The following is a 24378-nucleotide window of genomic DNA, read 5'->3' on the forward strand; positions in this document are numbered from 1 at the left end:
ATGGTGTGTTACACTCCAAGGTGTTCCCCAGGTTTCCTCTCCATTGCTTCGATCTTCCGGCTCTCGTTTAGTAGTTGTTGGAAACTACGCTGCATTAGGCCTACAAATTGGGTATGGGGTGTAGAGAGATGGTGTGTTACACTCCAAGGTGTTCCCCAGGTTTCCTCTCCATTGCTTCGATCTTCCAGCTCTCGTTTAGTAGTTGTTGGAAACTACGCTGCATTGGGCCTACAAATTGGGTATGGGGTGTAGAGAGATGGTGTGTTCCACTCCAAGGTGTTCTCCAGGTTGCCTTTCCTGAGCTTCGATCTTCCGGCTCTCGTTTAGTAGTTGTTGGAAACTACGCTGCATTAGGCCTACAAATTGGGTATGGGGTGTAGAGAGATGGTGTGTTCCACTGTAGAGAGATGGTGTGTTCCACTCCAAGGTGTTCCCCAGGTTTCCTCGCCAATGCTTCGATCATCATGCTCTCGTTTAGTAGTTGTTGGAAACTACGCTGCATTAGGCCTACAAATTGGGTATGGGGTGTAGAGAGATGGTGTGTTCCACTCCAAGGTGTTCCCCAGGTTTCCTCGCCAATGCTTCGATCATCATGCTCTCGTTTAGTAGTTGTTGGAAACTATGCTGCATTAGACCTACAAATTGGGTATGGGGTGTAGAGAGATGGTGTATTCCACTCCAAGGTGTTCTCCAGGTTGCCTTTCCTGAACTTCTATCTTCAGGCTCTCATTAAATTATGGTTAAACGGAACAACTGCATTTGGCGTACTAGTTGGTTTGGGGCCTACTATCGGTGTCTGCCGCTCCTTGCTGTTCTCCTGGTTTCCTGTCCTGAAATTCCGTTTTCAGGCGCTCGTTAAGTAGTTGTTAATGTTAGACTGCATTTGGCCTACTAGTTGGGTTGGGGCCTACTATCGGTGTCTGCCACTCCTTGCTGTTCTCCTCCACTGAACAAAGCTGTGCCGCCTGTTTACTACTGTTGCCAATTTTGAACTGCATTTCGACTACTTACTGATTTGGGCCTACTCTCTGTGTCAGCCTCTCATTCCAGTTGTCCTCCACTGCAATGCCCCCTGATTAGTCCTGTGTTACCAATTTTGAACTGCATTTAGCCCACTTTATTCTTTGGGCCTATATCTGTGTTTCCTCCTCATCCTGCCCATTGCCCAGCCAGTGATAGATGAGTCTGCTGGTACATTGACCCATAACGCAACATTTCCCGTGCACGCTACACTGCAAGATTGTGACCCTGCTGAAAGTCAGGTCCCCCTTCCCGCATACCATACCACCTTACACGGGGACAAACAGGAAGGTGCAGATGAAAGTGCAGGTTCCTTCATCAGGTGGGGGGAGGAATACTAGTTGGCGACGTCACTGGCACAGGGCCTCTCATGGTACGCAAAAGTGTTGCTGCCGGTGGGAGGCGCCCCCGCCGTGCAAACACACCGCTGTACTTTGAGGGGCCCTGTGCCAGTGCCAATGCCAACGAGTGGGCCCCCCCTGCTTGCTCAGGTTCACAGCACTTGCAAAGTTGAAATACTTACCTCTCCCTGCTCCACTGCCGTGACGTGGTCCAGATTTCCTGGGCCCACTAATTACTTGAACCAGCCCTACCCACCACAACTTTAGCCAAATGACCCCCAATTTCAAATGCCTTCCAATTATTATAAGGTAAATTACGCTTGACAAGCTTCATTAAGAAGAATGGATGGTTTTGACATTAAAATGGGCACTCTAGGTGTTTTCCTGGCCCCCACTCACTGCCGACTATGCTGCCCCATTGACTTGCATTGGGTTTCGTGTTTCGGTCGATCCGGACTTTACGTCATAATCGGCCGATTTCACTCGACCCGACTTTTGAGATAGTCGGGTTTCGCGAAACCCGGCTCGACTCTAAAAAGGTCAAGGTCGCTCAACTCTAGTTGTGGTTGTCGAACACTAAAGACTTGCCTTGTTTGGTCAATCTTATTTTTTAAATGCATGACAAAGTCCTCAGCAAAGATGAGGTAAGTCATAGGGGACAGTGGAGGGAGGTAAAAGTGTTGAATAATGGTTTGGGGTTGTAGGATAAGGAAGATAGGAGGGATGTAAAGTAGGCCTGCTTAGTAGAGGTGAGGACTGGTTGGAAGCCAAGTGATGATTATTTAAAAGCGGTTTAGTAATCTTGCCGATGTGCTTTCTTCCATCCCTGCACAGTTGCGAAAGCCTCTTAGTGAGGTTATTTTTCCAGGGTTGTCTAATGATTTGTCGCAATCAGCCATGAATGAGAGAGGTGACTGAGTCAATAGCTGATGCGAGAGTGGCATTGTAGAAAGCAGTGGGGCTGTCCATGTTGTGGACTGAAGATATGGATGCAAGTGGTAGAATAAAGTAGAGTCAGAGAGTGTGCGAGTGTCTAGATGTGCAACGTTTCTGCAGGGAGGCGCTAGTTGCTGGACAAGCATAAGGAGTGAAGAGGACAGGCATGAGAACATGAGTAGATGTGATCGTATAGTGAGAGAGGCGAGGTTGTGAGGTTAGGTAGGGAGCAGAGGCAGGTGGAGATAAGATCTTATGTATGTCCACTTGGGTGAATGGCTGAAGAGTAGTGTTGAGCATTCCGATGCTGCAAATATCGGGTATCGGCTGATATTCGCTGTATCGGAATTCCGATACCGAGTTCCGATATGCGTGTATGTGTGTGCGGGCGGTGTCTGTGCGTGACCGTGGGGCTCTGTGCGTGTGTGCCAGGGCTCTGTGCTTGTGTGCCGGGGCTCTGTGCTTGTGTGCCGAGGCTGTGCGTGTGTGCCGGGGCTCTGTGCGGGCTGCGGGGCTCTGTGCGTGCTGCCGTGGCTCTGTGCAGGCTGCCGTGGCTCTGTGCAGGCTGCCGTGGCTCTCTGCGTGTGTGCAGGCATCGTCCGCTGGGACTAGAAGTCCCAGCGGACGATGCCTGCTACACTGACAGTGATTGACACATTAGCCAATTATGGGACAGTAGTAGTCCCATCATCTGGCTAATGGGTTGAATGAAAAAAAAATACTACATACATACTCCATACATACTCCATGCATACATACATACTACATACATACATACATACACACATACTACATACATACTACATACATACATCATACATACATACTACATACATAATACATACATACTACATACAGTACATTCATACATTACATACATTACATACATATAGAAATACAGTACATTAAACATAGAGTACATACTCACCATTACTTGTCATTTTGATCCCCGAAGCCAGTATCAACCTGTAAAAAATATGAAAAAAAAACAACCAATATACTCCCTGTCCGAAGAAATCCACGAGTGTCCCATGACGATCTCCCGTGGAGAGCAGCAGCATCAGATGATGCGACCGCTCTCCAGGGGTCCCAGAAACACAATGACGGAGGAAGGTATTCCCCCGCCGCTGTAAAAAAATAGTCCCTAGTCTCACTTATGGCATTGCTGGGTGAGAAATTTTCCCATGCAGCAATTGTCATAAAGTGACACTTTGAACTTTAGTAACCTCAGTGATGCACTGCAGGAGCCATTGTCTCCTGTGTGTCACTGAAGGTCCTATAGAGCAGTGACATCACCCGATGTCACTATTCTATAGGGGAGATCGTCGTGGGACACTCGTTATTAATTGGACTACGGCGGACAGGTAGTATACGGATTATTATTTTACGTTTTTTGCAGGCGCTGAAGTATTGTAAGTATGGTTAAATGAAGAATATTAAAATACTTTTTTCCTAATGTGTGTGTGTTTTATTAAACCTTTCTTACTTTTGGATTAATAATGGTTAGGCGTCTTATTGACGCCTCTCCGTTATTAACCCGGCTTAATGTCACCTTACAAAAGCAAGGTGACATTAACCCCTTATTACCCTATATCCCACCGCTACACGGGAGTTTTTTAAAAAAAATTAAACGCTCATTAAGGCCTCTTTCACACTTGCGTTGGTAAGGGTCCGTCGCTATGCGTCGGGCCGACGTACCAACGCACGTTGTGAAATTTGTGCACGACGTGGGCAGCGGATGCAGTTTTTCAACGTATCCGCTGCCCATTCTGAAGTCTGGGGAGGAGGGGGCGGAGTTTCTGCCGCGCATGCGCGGTAGAAAATGGCGGACGCGATGGACAAAAAGCTGTTCACTTGAACACTTTTTCGTACTGACAGTCCGCCAAAACACGACGGATCCGTTGCACGACGGACGCAACGTGTGGTCATCCATCGCGATCCGTTGCTAATACAAGTTTATGGGTAAAAAACGCATCCTTGCAGGATCTGTTTTTTCCGCCGGATCTGTTTTTTCCACCAGATCCGTTTTTTTCCACCGGATCCGTTTATTCCGCCAGATCCGTTTTTTTCTCATAGAGTTGTATTAGCTACGGATTGCACCTGATGGCCACACGTTTCATCTGTTTTTTGCAGGATCCGTCAAAAAAGCTGTTTCCGCCGGACGGAAAACACATACAGAGGAACGGTTTTTCTGTCCGGCGAAAAAATGCACAGCGATGGATCCAGCAAAAAATGGATGAAACTGAGATGTGTGTTATGACCTGGTGGTCAGGACAATAATGGACCTGGTGGTTAAGAGCCCACGGAATGACCTGATAGTTACTGATAATAAAGGACGAGCTCTGGGACGTGGGCACTCTGCTGACCGCAATCCCTAATCCTATCAAACACACTAGAAATAGCCGTGGATTGCTCCTAACGCTCCCAATGCAACTCGGCACAGCCTAAGGAACTAGCTAGCCCTGAAGATAGAAAAATAAAGCCTACCTTGCCTCAGAGAAATTCCCCAAAGGAAAAGGCAGCCCCCCACATATAATGACTGCGAGTAAAGATGAAATTACAAACACAGAGATGAAATAGATTTAGCAAAGTGAGGCCCGACTTACTGAACAGACCGAGGATAGGAAAGGTTGCTTTGCGGTCAGCACAAAAACCTACAAAAAGACCACGCAGAGGGCGCAAAAAGACCCTCCGCACCGACTCACGGTGCGGAGGCGCTCCCTCTGCGTCCCAGAGCTTCCAGCAAGCAAGACAACAATAAAAATAGCAAGCTGGACAGAAAAATAGCAAACCAAAGAAATACAAGCAGGAACTTAGCCTCTGCTGGGAAGACAGGTCACAAGAACGATCCAGGAGTGAACTAGACCAATACTGGAACATTGACAGGTGGCATGGAGCAAAGATCTAAGTGGAGTTAAATAGAGCAGCCAGCTAACGAATTAACCTCGTCATCTGTGGAAGGAAACTCAGAAACACCCACCAGAGGAAGTCCATGGACAGAACCAGCCGAAGTACCATTCATGACTACAGGAGGGAGCCCGACAACAGAATTCACAACAGTACCCCCCCCTTGAGGAGGGGTCACCGAACCCTCACCAGAGCCCCCAGGCCGACCAGGATGAGCCAAATGAAAGGCACGAACCAGATCGGCAGCATGAACATCAGAGGCAAAAACCCAGGAATTATCTTCCTGGCCATGACCCTTCCACTTGACCAGGTACTGGAGTTTCCGTCTCAAAACACGAGAATCCAAAATCTTCTCCACCACATACTCCACTCCCCCTCAACCAACACCGGGGCAGGAGGATCAACGGATGGAACCACAGGTGCCACGTATCTCCGCAATAACGACCTATGGAACACATTATGGATGGCAAAAGAAGCAGGAAGGGCCAAACGAAATGACACAGGATTGATAACCTCAGAAATCTTATACGGACCAATGAAACGAGGCTTAAGCTTAGGAGAGGAAATCTTCATAGGAACATAACGAGACGACAACCAAACCAAATCCCCAACACGAAGTCGGGGACCCACACAGCGCCGGCGGTTAGCGAAACGTTGAGCCTTCTCCTGGGACAATGTCAAATTGTCCACCACATGAGTCCAAATCTGCTGCAACCTATTCACCACAGTATCTACACCAGGACCGTCCGAAGACTCAACCGGCCCTGAAGAGAAACGAGGATGGAAACCAGAATTGCAGAAAAACGGCGAAACCAAAGTAGCCGAGCTGGCCCGATTATTAAGGGCGAACTCAGCCAACGGCAAAAAGGACACCCAATCATCCTGATCAGCAGAAACAAAGCATCTCAGATATGTTTCCAAAGTTTGATTAGTTCGTTCGGTTTGGCCATTTGTCTGAGGATGGAAAGCCGAGGAAAAAGACAAATCAATGCCCATCCTTGCACAAAAGGATCACCAAAACCTCGAAACAAACTGGGAACCGCTGTCAGAAACGATGTTCTCCGGGATACCATGTAAACGAACCACATGCTGGAAAAATAATGGCACCAAATCAGAAGAGGAAGGCAATTTAGACAAAGGTACCAAATGGACCATCTTAGAAAAGCGATCACAAACCACCCAAATGACCGACATCTTTTGAGAGACGGGGAGATCCGAAATAAAATCCATAGAAATATGCGTCCAGGGCCTCTTCGGGACCAGCAAGGGCAAAAGCAACCCACTGGCACGAGAACAGCAGGGCTTAGCCCGAGCACAAGTCCCACAAGACTGCACAAAAGAACGCACATCCCGTGACAAAGACGGCCACCAAAAGGATCTAGCCACCAAATCTCTGGTACCAAAGATTCCAGGATGCCCAGCCAACACTGAACAATGAATCTCAGAGATAACTCTACTAGTCCATCTATCAGGGACAAACAGTTTCTCCGCTGGGTAACGGTCAGGTCTATCAGCCTGAAATTTTTGCAGCACCCGCCGCAAATCAGGGGAGATGGCAGACAAAATTACCCCCTCTTTGAGAATACCCGCCGGCTCAGGAACACCCGGAGAGTCAGGCACAAAACTCCTTGACAGGGCATCAGCCTTCACATTCTTAGAGCCCGGAAGGTACGAAACCACAAAATCAAAACGGGAGAAAAATAACGACCATCGAGCCTGTCTCGGATTCAACCGTTTGGCATACTCAAGATACGTCAAATTCTTGTGATCTGTCAAGACCACCACGCGATGCTTGGCTCCTTCAAGTCAATGATGCCACTCCTCGAATGCCCACTTCATGGCCAACAACTCATGATTACCAACATCATAATTACGCTCAGCAGGCGAAAACTTTCTAGAAAAGAAAGCACATGGCTTCATCACCGAGCCATCAGAACTTCTTTGCGACAAAACAGCCCCTGCTCCAATCTCAGAAGCATCAACCTCAACCTGAAACGGAAGCGAAACATCTGGCTGGCACAACACAGGGGCAGAAGAAAAACGACGCTTCAACTCCTGAAAAGCCTCTACAGCTGCAGAAGACCAATTGACCACATCAGCACCCTTCTTGGTCAAATCAGTCAACGGTTTAGCAACACTAGAAAAATTAGCGATGAAGCGCCGATAAAAATTAACAAAGCCCAGGAACTTTTGCAGGCTCTTCACAAATGTCGGCTGAGTCCAATCGTAAATGGCCTGGACTTTAACAGGGTCCATCTCGATAGTAGAAGGGGAAAAAATGAACCTCAAAAATGAAACCTTCTGAACTCCAAAGAGACACTTTGACCCCTTCACAAACAAGGAATTCGCACGAAGGACCTGGAACACCATTCTGACCTGCTTCACATGAGACTCCCAATCATCCGAAAAGACCAAAATATCATCCAAATACACAATCAGGAATTTATCCAGGTACTCTCGGAAGATGTCATGCATAAAGGACTGAAATACTGATGGAGCATTGGAAAGCCCGAATGGCATAACCAGGTACTCAAAATAGCCCTCGGGCGTATTAAATGCTGTTTTCCATTGATCGCCTTGTTTAATTCGCACAAGATTATACGCCCCTCGAAGATCTATCTTGGTGAACCAACTAGCCCCTTTAATACGAGCAAACAATTCAGACAGCAATGGCAAAGGATACTGAAATTTGACTGTAATTTTATTAAGAAGGCGGTAATCAATACAAGGTCTCAAAGAACCATCCTTCTTGGCCACAAAAAAGAACCCTGCTCCTAACGGTGAGGACGACGGGCGAATATGGCCTTTCTCCAAGGATTCCTTTATATAACTCCGCATAGCGGCGTGTTCTGGCACAGATAAATTGAACAATCGGCCCTTAGGAAACTTACTACCAGGAATCAAATTAATTGCACAATCGCAATCACTATGAGGAGGTAGGGCACTGGCTTTGGGCTCATCAAATACATCCCGATAATCCGACAAAAACTCTGGAACTTCAGAAGGAGTGGAAGACGAAATAGACAAAAATGGAACATCATCATGCATTCCCTGGCAACCCCAGCTGGACACAGACATAGATTTCCAGTCCAATACTGGATTATGAACCTGTAGCCATGGCAACCCCAAAACGACCACATCATGCAGATTATGCAACACCAGAAAGCGGATATCCTCCTGATGTGCAGGAGCCATGCACATGGTCAATTGGGTCCAGTACTGAGGCTTATTCTTGGCCAAAGGCATAGCATCAATTCCTCTCAATGGAATAGGATACTGCAAGGGCTCCAAGAAAAAACCACAGCGCCTAGCATACTCCAAGTCCATCAAATTCAGGGCAGCGCCTGAATCCACAAATGCCATAACAGAATAGGATGACAAAGAGCAAATCAGAGTAACGGACAATAGAAATTTAGACTGTACCGTACCAATGGTGGCAGACCTAGCGAACCGCTTAGTGCGCTTAGGACAATCGGAGATAGCATGAGTGGAATCACCACAGTAAAAACACAGCCCATTCCGACGTCTGTGTTCTTGCCGTTCAGCTCTGGTCAAAGTCCTATCACATTGCATAGGCTCAAGCCCATGCTCAGATAGTACCGCCAAATGGTGCACAGCTTTACGCTCACGCAAGCGTCGATCGATCTGAATGGCCAAAGACATAGACTCATTCAGACCAGCAGGCATGGGAAATCCCACCATGACATCCTTAAGGGCTTCAGAGAGACCCTTTCTGAAGATTGCTGCCAGGTCACATTCATTCCACTGAGTGAGCACAGACCACTTTCTAAACTTCTATCTCCGCTTCATCCTGACCCTGACACAGAGCCAGCAAGATTTTCTCTGCCTGATCCACTGAATTAGGTTTGTCATAAAGCAATCCAAGCGCCAGGAAAAACGCATCAACATCACGCAATGCCGGATCTCCTGGCGCAAGGGAAAATGCCCAGTCTTGAGGGTCACCACGTAACAAAGAAATAATGATCTTTACTTGTTGAACAGGGTCACCTGAGAAGTGAGGTTTCAAGGCAAGAAACAATTTACAATTATTTTTGAAATTCAAGAACTTAGATCTATCACCAAAAAACAAATCAGGAATTGGAATCCTAGGCTCTGACATCGGATTCTGAACCACAAAATCTTGAATGTTTTGTACCCTTGTAGTGAGATTATCCATCCAAGAGGATAGACCTTGAATGTCCATGTTTACACCTGTGTCCAGAACCACCCCGAGGTAAAGGGGAAAAGAGAGACAAAACACACTGCAAAGAAAAAAAAATGGTCTCAGAACTTCTCTTATCCCTCTATTGAGATGCATTAGTACTTTGGGCCACCTGTACTGTTATGACCTGGTGGTCAGGACAATAATGGACCTGGTGGTTAAGAGCACACGGAATGACCTGATAGTTACTGATAATAAAGGACGAGCTCTGGGACGTGGGAAATCTGCTGACCGCAATCCCTAATCCTATCAAACACACTAGAAATAGCCGTGGATTGCTCCTAACGCTCCCTATGCAACTCGGCACAGCCTAAGGAACTAGCTAGCCCTGAAGATAGAAAAATAAAGCCTACCTTGCCTCAGAGAAATTCCCCAAAGGAAAAGGCAGCCCCCCACATATAATGGCTGCGAGTAAAGATGAAATTACAAACACAGAGATGAAATAGATTTAGCAAAGTGAAGCCCGACTTACTGAACAGACCGAGGATAGGAAAGGTTGCTTTGCGGTCAGCACAAAAACCTACAAAAAGACCACGCAGAGGGCGCAAAAAGACCCTCCGCACCGACTCACGGTGCGGAGGCGCTCCCTCTGCGCCCCAGAGCTTCCAGCAAGCAAGACAACAATAAAAATAGCAAGCTGGACAGAAAAATAGCAAACCAAAGAAATACAAGCAGGAACTTAGCTTCTGCTGGGAAGACAGGTCACAAGAACGATCCGGGAGTGAACTAGACCAATACTGGAACATTGACAGGTGGCATGGAGCAAAGATCTAAGTGGAGTTAAATAGAGAAGCCAGCTAACGAATTAACCTCGTCACCTGTGGAAGGAAACTCAGAAACACCCACCAGAGGAAGTCCATGGACAGAACCAACCGAAGTACCATTCATGACCACAGGAGGGAGCCCGACAACAGAATTCACAACAGATGTGATATGATCAATCCGGCCTCCGAATTCGTTTTTTCATGCATGTTTCCATTCAAATCATGCACATTTTCCGTTTGTTTATTTATTTATTTCTAAAAAGTGCATCTAAACCGTGCAAAAAACGGAACGAAAACTGCATCAAAAACAGCATCAAAAACTGCATCAAAAACAGCATAAAAAACGGCACTGAAAATCAGCATCAATACCTACACCAAAAACTGTACCAAAAACTGCATCAAAAACAGCACCAAAAACCTGCATCAAAAACTGCACCAAAAACCGCATCAAAAACTGCACCAAAAAATGCATCAAAAACTGCTGGTGCATTTTTAGATGCAGATTTTTGGTGCTGTTTTTGATGCTGTTTTTGGTGCGGTTTTTAATGCTGTTTTTGATGCAGTTTTGATGCAGTTTTTGGTGCAGTTTTTGCTGCAGGTTTTTGGTGCAGTTTTGATGCAGTTTTAGAAAATAAATAAATAAACGGAAAATGTGCATGATTTGAATGGAAACTTGCATGAAAAAACAGATTCAGAGGCCGGATTGATCATTTCACATCTCAGTTTCATCCGTTTTTTGCTGGATCCGTCGCTGTGTGTTTTTTCGCAGGACAGAAAAAACGTTCTTCTGTATGTGTTTTCCGTCCAGGGGAAACAGCGTTTTTGACGGATCCTGCAAAAAACGGATGAAACGTGTGGCCATCAGGCGGAATCCGACGCTAATACAACTCTATGAGAAAAAAACGGATCTGGCGGAAAAAACAGATCTGGTGGAAAAAGACGGATCCGGTGGAAAATAACGGATTCGGTGGAAAAAAACGATCCGGCGGAAAAAAAACGGATCCGGTGGAAAAAACGGATCTTGCAAATGTGCTCGCAGGATGCGTTTTTACCCATAAACTTGTATGAGCGACTGATCGCGATGGATGGCCACATGTCGCGTCCGTCGTGCAACGGATCCGTCATGTTTTTGCTCACTGTCTGCACGAAAAAACGTTCAAGTGAACGTTTTTTTGTCCGTCACGTCCGCCATTTTCTACCACGCATGTGCGGCAGAAACGCCGCCCCCTCCTAACTGGACTTCAGAATGGGCAAAGGATGCATTGACAAACTGCATCCGCTTCCCACGTCGTGCGCAAATTTCACAATGTGCATTGGTACGTCGGCCCGACGCATAGCGACGGACCCGTACCGACGCAAGTGTGAAAGAGTCCTTAATGAGCGTTTACTTTTTTTTTAAAAAAGGGAAAAATCGGCGTGGGCTCCCGGGCAATTTTCTGCGCCAGAGAGGGAAAGCCGACGGCCAGGGGCCAATATTTGTAGCCTGCTATGAATATCAGCCCGCAGCTGTCTGTGGGGCTTGTAGTCCCATCAGACGATGCCTGCACACACACACCGAGCCCCAGCACGCCGCACAGACCCCCAGCACGCCGCACAGAGACCCGGCACACCGCAAAGAGCCAGGGCAGCCCGCATACAGCCCCAGCAGGTCCGCATAGAGCCCGGGCAGCTTGCATAGATCCTGGGCACGCTGCATATAGCCCCGGCACGCCGCATAGAGCCCAGGCAGCCCGCATACAGCCCCGGCAGGTCCGCATAGAGCCCAGGTAGGCAGGTACAGATCCCTGGCAGGCCCGCACAGACCCCGCCCGCAAACCAGACACTCACAGTGTCCGCCCACGCACCGCCCACACTCTTTCCCCCTACGGAACAGCATATAGAAGGACAGAAAGGGCTTATTTACGTTCCCATTTATGTCCCATTGACTTGCATTGGTATCGGTATCTGCGATATCCGATATTTTGGGGATATCGGCCGATACAATCCGATACCGATACTTCTGGATATCGCAAGGTATCGCTCAACATTACTGAAGGGGATGACTGAGTAAATCCAAAAGATGAAGTGAACAACAGAAGTTTGGAGGCTGCTGACTGGTAGGTGTCAATGGGGATGTTGAAATGATGGTGGGAATGTCAGCAGAGAGAGTGAAGAAGCCAGGTGGAGAACTGGTCCATAACGGCAGTGGCATGGCCTGGTGGTCGATATATGATGGCCACTTTGAGGTTGATGGGAGAGTAGATGTGGACAGAGTGGACTTCATAAGAGGGGAGGATAAGGGAGGGTAGAGGGGGGATATGGTTGAAGGTGTAGGGAGGAGGACCAGGCTGACGGTCCCTCCTGTGTGTTTGGGCCGGAACTATCTGAACTGTGACCATTATTCCGGGGGGGAAGAGATTTCTGACCGGAGCAGGCCAGGACATCTGACTGGTGGGGGCGGGTCCGACTTAAATAGCGGTGTGCGCGGGAAGATGGGGTTTTTGGCGGGGAACCAGCGTGTGAGCACAGAGATGGTTGACTCCCTCTCGACTTACCCACTCCAGCTATCCGTGCCTTCATACCTGGTTAGCAAAACGATCTTGACTGACGACATACAGCCCAGATAGCCCTTCGCACCATACAGTGAATGAGAGAACTTCGCACCATACAGTCTGGACTGCATAGTATTGTTCCACTGACCACCGCTGAGGCAGCCTGCTTATGTGGCCGTGACCGCTGGACTGTGTACTTCTTCTGCAGCCTTGTCTGCTGAACTGTTTGCTTCATCCGCTGTGCCGCGGACCAACACCTCTACAATATCTCATACATGTACCAGGAGACCACGTGCTGAAGGACCCGGAGGATTCACCACCATGAGGAGACAGTGCATCACCTTCCTGCGGGACCAGATCAGAGACATCTCATACCACCTGCGGTGCCACCGAGAGATTTTCCAGCCACCTTCCACCAACACCCAGAGACTGATAAGTGAAACTGTTGTTACCTTTATTATAGTACCCCCCTACTATTGTTTTACATAAAATACCCATTAACCATTGCTCTGCCTCCTGTGTGTCACTGCATCATATGCCCCTGCTAGCATCCTACACAGGAATTAGAAAGGAGAAAACCCACTCCTCCACCATGTCTGTTGCCAGAGTGAGGAGTGTGAGTGAAGGGGAGGCCGTAGTAACAGAGCGCAGTATGGGAGGCCGTGTCAGTCATTTTTCAGTGATGCCAAGAAAAGAAAAATTGTGAGATAAAATGAGGTTGTGAATTACATGAAGCTTATCGTAAACAGAGAAGACATTCCAGAGTGCTCCAAAGAGAGGTAGCATGGGAGTGGGACCCCAAAAGTTGTTGTCCAATTTGTTCTGAGTACGTTGATGCCCAATATGTGGGGGTAAACCACTCTTTGGGCGCACAGCAGAGCTCACAAGGGAGGGAGCACCATTTGACTTTTTGAGCGCAAAATTAGCTGGACTCAATGGTGGCGCCATGTCGCGTTTGGAGACCCCCTGATGTACCAAAACAGTGGAAACCCTCCCATTCTAACTCCAACTCTAGCCCCAACACACCCCTAAGCCTAATCCCAATCCCTAACCTAACCATAACCCAAATCCAGGAGCCGGCTGACAGATCTCGGCGGGCGCACTGCGCATGCGCCTGCCATTTTCTTACCGGAAGAAGATGCCCGTGGCCGTGGGGAGAAGCAGGAGGATCCAGTGACACTGGAAGACACTGGTAAGTATGGGGGGGGGGCAATCGGAGATCACATCAGAGGACAGAGAAATTAAATGGCAAATCACACTTTTTTTTTTTGCGATGGTCGGTATACGGTTAATACTGGCGATCGCAACCTGGGGGTCTGTAAAACAGACCCGAATCATGTTCTCTGGGGTCTCAGTTACCCCGGCAGCCAAGACCCCAGAGACAATCCGACTCTGGGGGGCGCTATACACTTTTTCCACAGCGCCGCTGTGGTTTAAGTACCCTTTACTACCGTCGTTAAAAGGCGTATCGGTGGTTAAGAGGTTAAGAAACAGACATATTTGTTGCTTTTAGAGAGCAATATATGAAATCTCTACTTGCAGTTCAACTGGGCTTTTCGTCAGAGTTTTCTATAGGAGTTTTGCTCTTTTACGCCTTCATTTCAAATGCTGCCCATAACAGTTCATCAATGTCGTCTGGAACTGCTAGACTGTTAGTTAGATCAGCTACCGATCTATGATTGCAGGAATTGGAAGGATGTGTGTGAGTCTGTGTGTGAGGGGAAGGAAGAGCGTAAACGCATCCCTTCTGAGAAAACTCAGAAAAAACACCAAATTTAACAAGTAGAGATTTTACATATTGTGCTTTAAAAGCAACAAATGTCAATATCTCTGCAATGGTGTGATGCAGCACAAAACAGATTTAGGGAGCAGAGTCAGAGGAACTCAGGAATTTTTACAAGGTATTTAGCTTAATATTTTGTGCAATTGACAGGTCCTCTGAGTTTTTGTCATTCTCCTATGCATGTTGCAGTAAGGTGAAATTTTGCTGTAGGCATCAATGCCCAATTATGACCAGTCATGAAGGGATAAATACATTACAGCCTTTGTAAACAATGTTGTAATTTATTCTTTCTAGGCAAATAAATGTTCTTTTTGAAAGGCACTATGGTAGGAAGGAAGCTGCTCATGTAATATGGTTTACATCTTGCTGGAATAGGGTACAACCTAGATACATTTTCTTCTTTCTTTATTAATCTATTTTATATAAATACATAGCTCACCTCATCGGGGACCATGGTGAGTGGATAGGTATCTTCCGACAGATAGTTAAACAGACACCAAAGATGAAAAGCATCTTCATTGGGAAGTGTCACTCCGACTGGGCGGTAGTTCTTCTTGGCTGTCAGAGTCCAGCACAACTCATGAAAGCTTTCCTTTACAAATGAACCATCTACAACCTAAAGCAAATATGATTTGAAGACTTTGAATAACAAAAATAAACAATAAAGTAAAATTATTTTGAATAAATATCAATCATTTTCTCCTCTCTTAAAACAATTGCATATTAGAAAGAACTAATATATAGTCTGTACAGAATTTAAACTCTATAATGTAACATGGAAGCAAACATTAAAAAACATCCCACCTTGTCCAATATGTACTGGTTCAAGTAAGGCATATAACCCTGACTAGAAACGGGGCCATCATCATCATCACGGAAATGATCTTCTAAAGCCACAGGATCATGTGGAATGTTGAGTACTGTGTAGAGATTATGAGACAGCACCTAATAAAAAGGAAGAACAAGGTGTAAAAGGATTTTTATTTTCTGAATCTTAATTGTACATTAGGAATTCTGTAAAGTAGACTTCTTCTGATTATTAGACTTGTGTACAATAGCTGTCTTGTACACACATGGACACAACTATTGGTACCCTTCAATTAAAGTAAGTAAAACTCACAGTAGTCACTGAAATAACTTTAGACTGAGAAAAGTAATTTTCTATTTAAATTTACTGAACATCAGCTAATGAAAATGAGACATTGGTTTTATATTGTGGTTCAACAGAAAAAAACATATGTAAATAGCCTGGGCAAAAATGATGGTATCCTTAACATAATATTTTGTTTCACAACCTTTTGAGGCAATCACTGGAAACAAATGATTTCTGCAATTCTCAATGACACTTATTCATCTGTCCACTCCTCTTGAGAAAACTCCACTAGTTGTCTCATATGTGAAAGCGCCTTTTCCAGACTGCATGTTTCAACTCCTTGCACAGATGTTTAATAAGATTTAGGCTGTGTGCACACGCTGCGGATTTTGCTGCGGATCTGCAGCAGTTTTCCATGCGTTGTACAGTACCATGTAAACCTATGGAAAACAAAATCCACAGTGCACATGCTGCGGGAAAAAAATGCGCGGAAACGCTGCTCTGTTTATTCCGCAGCATGTCAATTCTTTGTGTGGATTCCACAGCGGTTTGCACCTTCTCCTCAATAGGAATCCACAGGTGTAAAACCCCAGATGGAATCCACACAAAAACAGCGGAAAAACCGATGTAAATCCGCGGTAATTCCACAGTAAATCCGCAGTGCGGATTTTCTGCGGATTTACCAAAATCAGTGCAGAAAAATCCACACACCTTTCCGCAACATGTACACATACCCTTACACCGATGAGAAAAAGGGTAACAATGTTTAGAACTATTGACTTTCAGGCTCCATATCTCACCATTCACTACTGCTGTGAACCTGAGACTAGCACCATTTTATAAACAATCATCTTGGCAATCTCATACATAAATTTGACTTGCAACTATTTAACATATGATTAATTATGCAGATTCTTATCATGTCACTGCATTGTTAGGGTACCGTCACACTTAAGCGACGCTGCAGCGATACCGACAACGATGTCGATCGCTGCAGCGTCGCTGTTTGGTCGCTGGAGAGCTGTCACACAGACAGCTCTCCAGCGACCAACGATCCCGAGGTCCCCTGGTAACCAGGGTAAACATCGGGTTACTAAGCGCAGGGCCACACTTAGTAACCCGATGTTTACCCTGGTTACCAGCGTAAATGTAAAAAAACCAAACACTACATACTTACCTTCAGCTGTCTGTCCTCCGGCGCTCTGCTTTCCTCTGCACTGTGTAAGCACAGCGGCCGGTAAGCAGAGCGGTGACGTCACCGCTGTGCTTTCCGGCCGGCTGGCGCTCACAGCCAGTGCAGGGAAGCACAGTGCCGGGGACAGACACCGGAATGTAAGTATGTAGTGTTTGTTTTTTTACTTTTACAATGGTAACCAGGGTAAACATCGGATTACTAAGCGCGGCCCTGCGCTTAGTAACCCAATATTTACCCTGGTTACCAGTGAAGACATCGCTGGATCAGCGTCACACATGCCGATCCAGCGATGTCAGCGGGAAGTCCAGCGACGAAATAAAGTTCTGGACTTTCCTCAGTGACCAACGATCTCCCAGCAGGGGCCTGATCGTTGGTCGCTGTCACACATAACGATTTCCTTAACGATATCGTTGCAACGTCACAAAAAGCAACGATATCGTTAACAATATCGTTAAGTGTGACGGTACCTTTACTGTTTTGCTCCTGGTGGTGGAAAAATCTTGAAATTTCACATTTGCGGTCGTGTCCGCAGCGTTTATGCTGCATTTTTCCGCATGCGTTGTGTATTCCTATCTTTAACATTAGGGACGCAGGTGCCTGCGATTGGATGCTTTTTGCTGCATTTGACAATGCATGCGTCGTTTCGTTGTCTGCAGCTTGGCGCGGTAAACGCTACATGTTGTAATTTCAGAGGCATGAATTTGCCACCTAGAAACGTATGCGGTTGTTAGCGGAAAGAATGGGGCGAAAAAACGCATTTCAGTCTATGAGAACGCATGCATTCTCAAGCACATGCATTTGTTTGCATTTGTGAATGCATGCGTTTTTCACAAGTAAACCTGTCTAGACACTTATTAGCCACCCCCACATACAAACTGATAAAAGGAGGGAGTGGACATTTGCAGGTCACTACTCAGCAGACTGGGAACAAGAGAACAAGCTCTGAAGCTGTGAGGAATCTACACTTTGAACAATGTGAGTATCAAAGACAATGTCTGTCTTTTCTTTATTCTCTCTATATGTCCTAATAATTTCTGTCTCTTTTTTCTTGCTGCATGCATCAGAATGTCATCGTCTGCTCCTGAGGAGCAACGTCTTGGGCCTGAACAAGGTGGAAATGAAAGTGAAGTGAGTACTCACCTCTTCAGATTGGTAAGTATTCTCTGTCACATCTACACATGTGACAATTTTTTTTTTCTTTTTCAGAACAGTTCTTCAACTGTGGCAAAGGCCGAGCAGGAGCAGCATGGACACGTTCGTGTGGCAAGGTGGCTTGTATGTATACCTGACTGATCCGGGTTCCGCAGCACTCGAGCAACGTAACGATCTGGCGACTATGGAATGAGGTGGCCCAAACGATGATGGATGGCTAGGACAACACCCCAGCTCAGGTCCACAATGCATTTCATAAGTATTGCAATACGGAGTGATGCAGCAGTTTCCTTAGCCGGGATCACACAACTGTGTGTGATGAGAGAAACTCCTGAGAGTTTTTCTCATCACACACAGTTGTGTGTCCCTGGCCAAAAGTGCCTTGTCCCTAACCTTTTTTTTTTTTTTGTTATCAGTGCTCAAAGTCAGAACACTTTGGTGTTTGATGAAGGATCACTTCAACAAGGACCTTCAACAAGAGAAATGGGTTCCCAGTGGTTCTCGAGCAAGGACAAGAAAATATAAGCATCATCACATTCTGTCATTTTTGAGACCGGTCCTTGCCCAGAGAACGTAAGTATTTTTGTGGTGCATTGGATTGTGTTGAATTGCCTAATCTGTATCTTTCGATTCCACAGGAGTTGGCGCTTTTACTATTATAAATGTTTTTTTACTAATGGTTTTTTTTTGTTCACAGCACCTGGAACAGCACTCTTGACCCTGGTTCTGGAGCGGTCCTTCATCAAACAGCCACGGACCCGTCCCAGCCATCCAGCAGCGCAGCAGCAAGTGGGCCTGCAACACAGATTGGAGACCAGGAATCTGGTCCATCAGGTATTCACCTGTCCCAGGCCTCTGCCTCTTTTTTGGGGGGCTCTTCAAAATGCAGCAGAGGGCCTCGGACAGGTCACTCATACCCAAGTTTTTGCACTTGAGCTCGATCTTTAGTGATGGACTCAAGGCGATGAGAGACAGACTGGATAGTGGCTTCAACCTTATGAATACACTTATCCAGGATGTCACCCGAAGCCTTGACCAAGTGAAAGATGACCTCCAGAGGCCAGCACATCATTTTTTTAAACAAATAGAAAAGGGCATGTCAGAAAACTTTACTCCTGATCTCCAGCGCAGTGTCATGCAGGCCTGCAGTGCTGCTTACATGCAGGCTATGCAGCAGACTCTGTATTTTCAGCAGCCAGTGGTGGCATATCCACCTGTGCCAACATTGTCATACTTAACCTCAATGCCGAGCTCTGCTGCATAATACTGCACGGCCACCACCATTCCAAGCATTGCTGGACACCACTACAGCACCACCACCATGCCAAGTGCTGTTGTACAGCCAAACTCCACCACCATGCCAACTGCTGCTCCTGCTTGGACATCCTCCACTGCCATCAGCATGCAGCAGCAGCATCCGGACCATGACAGGTTGGCCACCATCACCAGGTCCCAGCTGCAGCAGCACTCGGACCCTGGCATGGCTTTCACCTCCACCAGGATGCAACAGCAGCAGCACCTGGACCATGACAGGTTGGACCACAATCACCAGGTCCCAACAGCAGCAGCACCCGGACCCTGGCATGGCCTTCACTACCACCATCATGCAGCAGCAGCACACGGACCATGACAGGTCGGCCACCATCACCTGGCCGCAAGAAATGAGCACACTGTGGCTCCCCAGACCCAAAAAGGGAAAAAGAAAAAACAGCGGACTATCGCCATCCCTCCCCCCTCATCTCTCAATGTGTCTGTGATGTCAGGTTTGTCTCGCCCTTCCAGTGTGTCTCTGCCATCCCATGCCTCAAGTACCCTCCCTGAACCCACTAGTTTAATTGCCCCTTCTCCTGCAACCCCTGCGTCATCTTCAGCCAGCCAGGCCTCACAGTTACATACCCCCCAATTCCGTCACTCTACCTCAAGCCGGCGCAGTTAATTTTTTTTTTAAATAAATGTCAATGTCTTTTGCCCTCAATATTGTTTGGTTTATTTATGTATTTCGCCACCGGCAACACACCGTGCGCCGAATAAACACACTGCACCGTACACTTTGTGTTTTTGCCACCTCATAGCTCCAACAGTTATTAAGTAGAACACTTCAGCTTTGCTTCTTGTGTTTAGTATGGAGCTGAGTTGTCAAAAACTAATATTATTTGTATTTTCTCCATAATCTCTTCAGTCTGCTTAATGTATGTGACGCAGACTGAAGAGAATGGAGGTAATACAAAGCAGATCTATGCTCAACAGGTCACTTGTCATAAATAGTGAGTTCATGATGCACAAAACCCAGCATCCTGAACTCATTATTTCTGACACCTGACCTGGTGAGTATAGAACTGCCTTGTATAACCTCCATTTTCTCTTCAGTCTATGTAATCTATTTCACACAATCTGAAGAGACAATGGAGGTCATACAAGGCATATCCATACTTATTAACAACAAATATTAGTAACATTTAAACATAACTGGTACAGACCCAAACCCAACAGTACATTTTACACAATATTATCTTGCATGCCACACGTCCAATGTCAGAAACAAAATAGGCAGCAAATTGGTCTCGCATGCGGGCAACTTCAACAGTTGACTGCAGAGGGTGATGTTGGTAATCTGGCAGTGGGTTTGCAACTGGTTCATTCAGTTCAATGTTGGGTCGCTCCTTAGCCATTATGTAATTGTGCAGAGCCACACAGGCTTTGACCACCTCATCGACTGTCTCTATTTTTAGATTAATGGCTGTCCCAAGAATGCGCCATTTTGAGACAAGAATCCCAAAGATATACTCAACTGTTCTTTGGGCCCTGGTCAGTCTGTAGTTAAAAATCCTCTTAGTGAGGTTCAAGTCCCGACTGGAATATGGCTTCAGTAGGTTTTCACACATCTGAAAGGCCTCATCCCCAACCATAACAAATGGCATCGGTGGGCCTTGGGTGTGGGGGAGAGGTCGTGGCTGGAGAAAATTAAATTTTTTGCCATACAAACGTTGGCCCATATCCGAGTTCTTGAAAGTCTGGGAGTCATTGCCACGGCCAAAAGCTCCAATGTCCATGTCGATAAAGCGACAGTCCGCATCTGCTATTGCCATGAGCACTACAGAAAAATATTTCTTGTAGTTAAAGTACTCCGATCCAGATCTGGTGGGTTTGGTAATTATTATTTATTATTATTATTATTATTATTTATATAGCACCATTAATTCCATGGTGCTGTACATGTGAAATCTGAAATGTGCTTTCCATATACTGCTCCCAAACAGTTGAGGGAATTACACACTCTCCAGAATTTGTCGTCAATCTCCATCCACATGTCCGCGGTGATAGATTCATCCCGGAGAACATTCTACAAAGCTCGGCAGGTGTCCGCAACTATTCCAGACAAGGTGGAAATTCCAAGCCGGTACTGAAAGTGGAGCAATGATAAGCTCTCTCCAGTAGCCAGGAATCTGAAAGAAAAAAAAATTACAAACAATTCTATTTATGGTGGGGTTTTGCAAAACACATAAAGGAAAATACAAATAATACATGGCGGAGCAACAATAATTATGACAGGCAATTTTTAGAATGATTACGTACCTTAGTGTGACCAGAAGACATTCCTCTACAGGAATCGCTCTACGGAGCTGTGTGTTCGGTCTCCAGATGGCTCCTTGGACACGACCAAGCAAATCCTGAAAAGTCTCTTGAGACATCCCGGTATATTCCTGGAATTTGTCCGGGTTGGCATTTAGCTCGCCTTATAGTGTGTGGTAGGCTCCACGGCTCTCTCGGAGTTCAATAATGGGGTGTCTCCAATAACGCCGATGCCGTGTTCTTTTCTGTCTTTCTCGATTTCTTTGTTGCTCCCAAGCAAATACACAGGCAAGAAACAGCTTTATACTTAAATCCAGGTTGAAATAAAAGCTTTCCATGCAAAGATCCATCGTGCCAGAGGATACAGTACCAAACTGTGAAAATTTTAGCTGACCAAGGGTCTATATAAAGATATCCCATAACACACACCCACTGTTGTCCCATTGGCGGTGTCTGTTTATCTAGATTTTTCTCCTGTAAAATTTTCTGCCATGCACACAGAAAACGCAAATGCATGCAAAACACATGAAAAACCATGTAAACGTTGCTTTTTTTACCGCATGTTTAGCTTGTGCATCTAAAAAACGCTGCGCTTGCATGCGGTTTATCGTGCGTTTCAGGTTGCGGCTTAAACGCTGCGGATTCTACCACAAATGTGAAACTAGCCTTAGACAAATGTTTCAGACACTGGGCAGAATATTTCACTGCAGAATGTCTTTATAGTTTAGATTTAATTGTACCCTGTACAGATTCTGATACCTAGTGCCAGATGCAGCAAAGCAACCCCAAAACACAAATAAGCTTCCTCCATGTTTTACAGTAGGTACAATGTTTTATTGTTTGCATGCTTCATTTTGTCTGTGAATATAGAGCTGATGTGCCTTGCCAAAAAGCCGCAATTTTGTCTCATCTGTCCAAATGACATTCTCCCAAAAGCTTTGTGCCTTGTCAATATGCCTCTTAGCAAATGCCAGATTTGCTGTATTATGATTTGCATTCAAAACTGGTTTCCTCTTTTGTTGTCTTCTACTCCAGTGAAACCAAGACAGAGATGAATGGTGTGATCTGACACTGAGGTAACTTGACCTTGTAGTTCACCTCTAACATCTTTCAAAGTTGTTTTTAGCTCTTTGGTTACCATTTGAGTTATCCATATTTTCAATTTGTCCAGGGAGGTTGGCAACAGATTTATAGACCTTAAAATTCTGAATAATATGTGCAACTGTAGTAACAGGAACATTGAGCTGTTTGGAGATTATTTATAGTCTTTACCTTTAGTATGTTTGTTAAATTTATAATTGTCTAATCTAATCTACTGACATAACACTCTCCTTAGCTTTCTTTGGTTCATGTTCAGTGAACACCATGATACCTAACAGCACAGTGACTATTTTTCACCCTTTCAAAAGGCAACTGACTGATTACACCTTGTTAGGAGTCAAGTTCCCACCGCTCCACAGGGGGAATCTCGAGCCATGTCTGCTGCGGTCTCCCATTCTGCATCAGCCGCAGTGGAGCCTGCTCAGCAGAGACTTCGGTCCCAGCATCTCACTCAGCCTGATACTGTGCAAAGGGTTACTGCTGCCTTTTCAGGCTCTGCTATTGTACCCTGCACTGGTCTGCGGCGAGCAGGCTTTTCTGGGACTAAGTCCTGCTTTGCACACACTGAGCATGCCCAGGGTAAGATCTCTCAGTGGAGCTCTAGGGTCACATGCTCAGGTACTGCAGCGACTTCCATTGGTCCTCCAGGAAGGCCCTGTACCTGATCAAGTTCTGTGGCAGCCTTCCATTGGTCCTTCTTGGAAGGTCCTGTACGTGCTGCAGCTATAAAAGGTTCGCAAGGCCGCATGGCCATGCCCTAGTGTCACCTCATGTCATGAGCTTGTTAATTGTGGTTGCCCCTGTATGTGTGTGTTCAGGGACCCGGCTGAAATAAGCCCCTAGAATTCCAGCACCTCCGGTGAGGAGTATTGCATGTATGTATTCAGGGACCCTGCTGAAATAAGCCCCTAGAATACTGGCTCCTCCGGTGAGGACTGTTTGTATGCTTTTCTGGGTGTGTGACCACTGACTGCCTCCTGCTCAGCAGTTAGCTGTGTTCCCCTGTGACGCTAACAGGGCACAGTATCTTATTTCCAGCGACTCTGTGGAGTTAACAGAGTTCGCTTATACCGCCATATAGCGCCGCCATTTGCCAGAGGCAGGTTCCTCTCCTGCACGGTGGACCCCGGGTTGCGAACGCACCTATTTATACATATATATATATATACTTGGTGCGTTCCGCCAACCCTAACACACGTTTTCTAATTTCAGGACTGACCTTATTTTTTTTTTTTTTTTTAATTCTTTATTTAAGTCAATTTTCATAACACAGCATAACAATAACAAGGTTAATGGCCTACAACGGCCAATCACAAGGTAAACAATGAAAAGCTGGAATACACTATTGATCCAGAAAATGACTGGTGAAACACTATAAAACAGAAGTAATACAACCGGATCAGCACCTTGTAAACGGCCTGGGAATAAGCCACAAAACAACATAAACAAGAGGGAGAGCAAAATTCAGGTATTATAATCCAAGTGATTATAGTAACGGATCCAAAATAATGAAACCGCATCTTCTGGAAACCTGTAAAAGTGAGTCAGTAGGACACTAAAGACAATTAAAAGCGCAGAGAAATCAGGCGAGAAAACAAACAAGTAGACAATGAGCTGTAACTGAATTAAAATGATTCTTTTAGTTGCGATCAGGCTCCGTCACTTCGGCTCTAGTGATACACCAGGATCTCAGCAACAGAGGCAGATTCGGGAAATGAGTGACCAAAAGATAGGAGTATGGAACATCATAGGAGGGGGTGGGA

At 46.0% G+C, this 24378-nt stretch overlaps 1 protein-coding gene across 2 annotated transcripts in view; it reads right to left on the reverse strand.

Annotated features, from left to right (window-relative positions):
• The window catches only part of DEF6 (DEF6 guanine nucleotide exchange factor), an 854760-nt gene that overhangs the window by 633071 nt on the left and 197311 nt on the right, over positions 1 to 24378 (reverse strand). For both annotated transcript variants that reach the window (XM_069756575.1, XM_069756576.1), the window contains exons 2-3: positions 15309 to 15449; positions 14944 to 15120 (exon numbers count right to left, since the gene is read on the reverse strand). In XM_069756575.1, the coding sequence (XP_069612676.1) occupies positions 14944 to 15120; positions 15309 to 15449 (318 nt within the window). The remainder of the gene's footprint in view (positions 1 to 14943; positions 15121 to 15308; positions 15450 to 24378) is intronic.

This window comes from Ranitomeya imitator, chromosome 3, assembly GCF_032444005.1.
Source record: "Ranitomeya imitator isolate aRanImi1 chromosome 3, aRanImi1.pri, whole genome shotgun sequence".
Taxonomy (NCBI): Eukaryota; Metazoa; Chordata; class Amphibia; order Anura; family Dendrobatidae; genus Ranitomeya; species Ranitomeya imitator.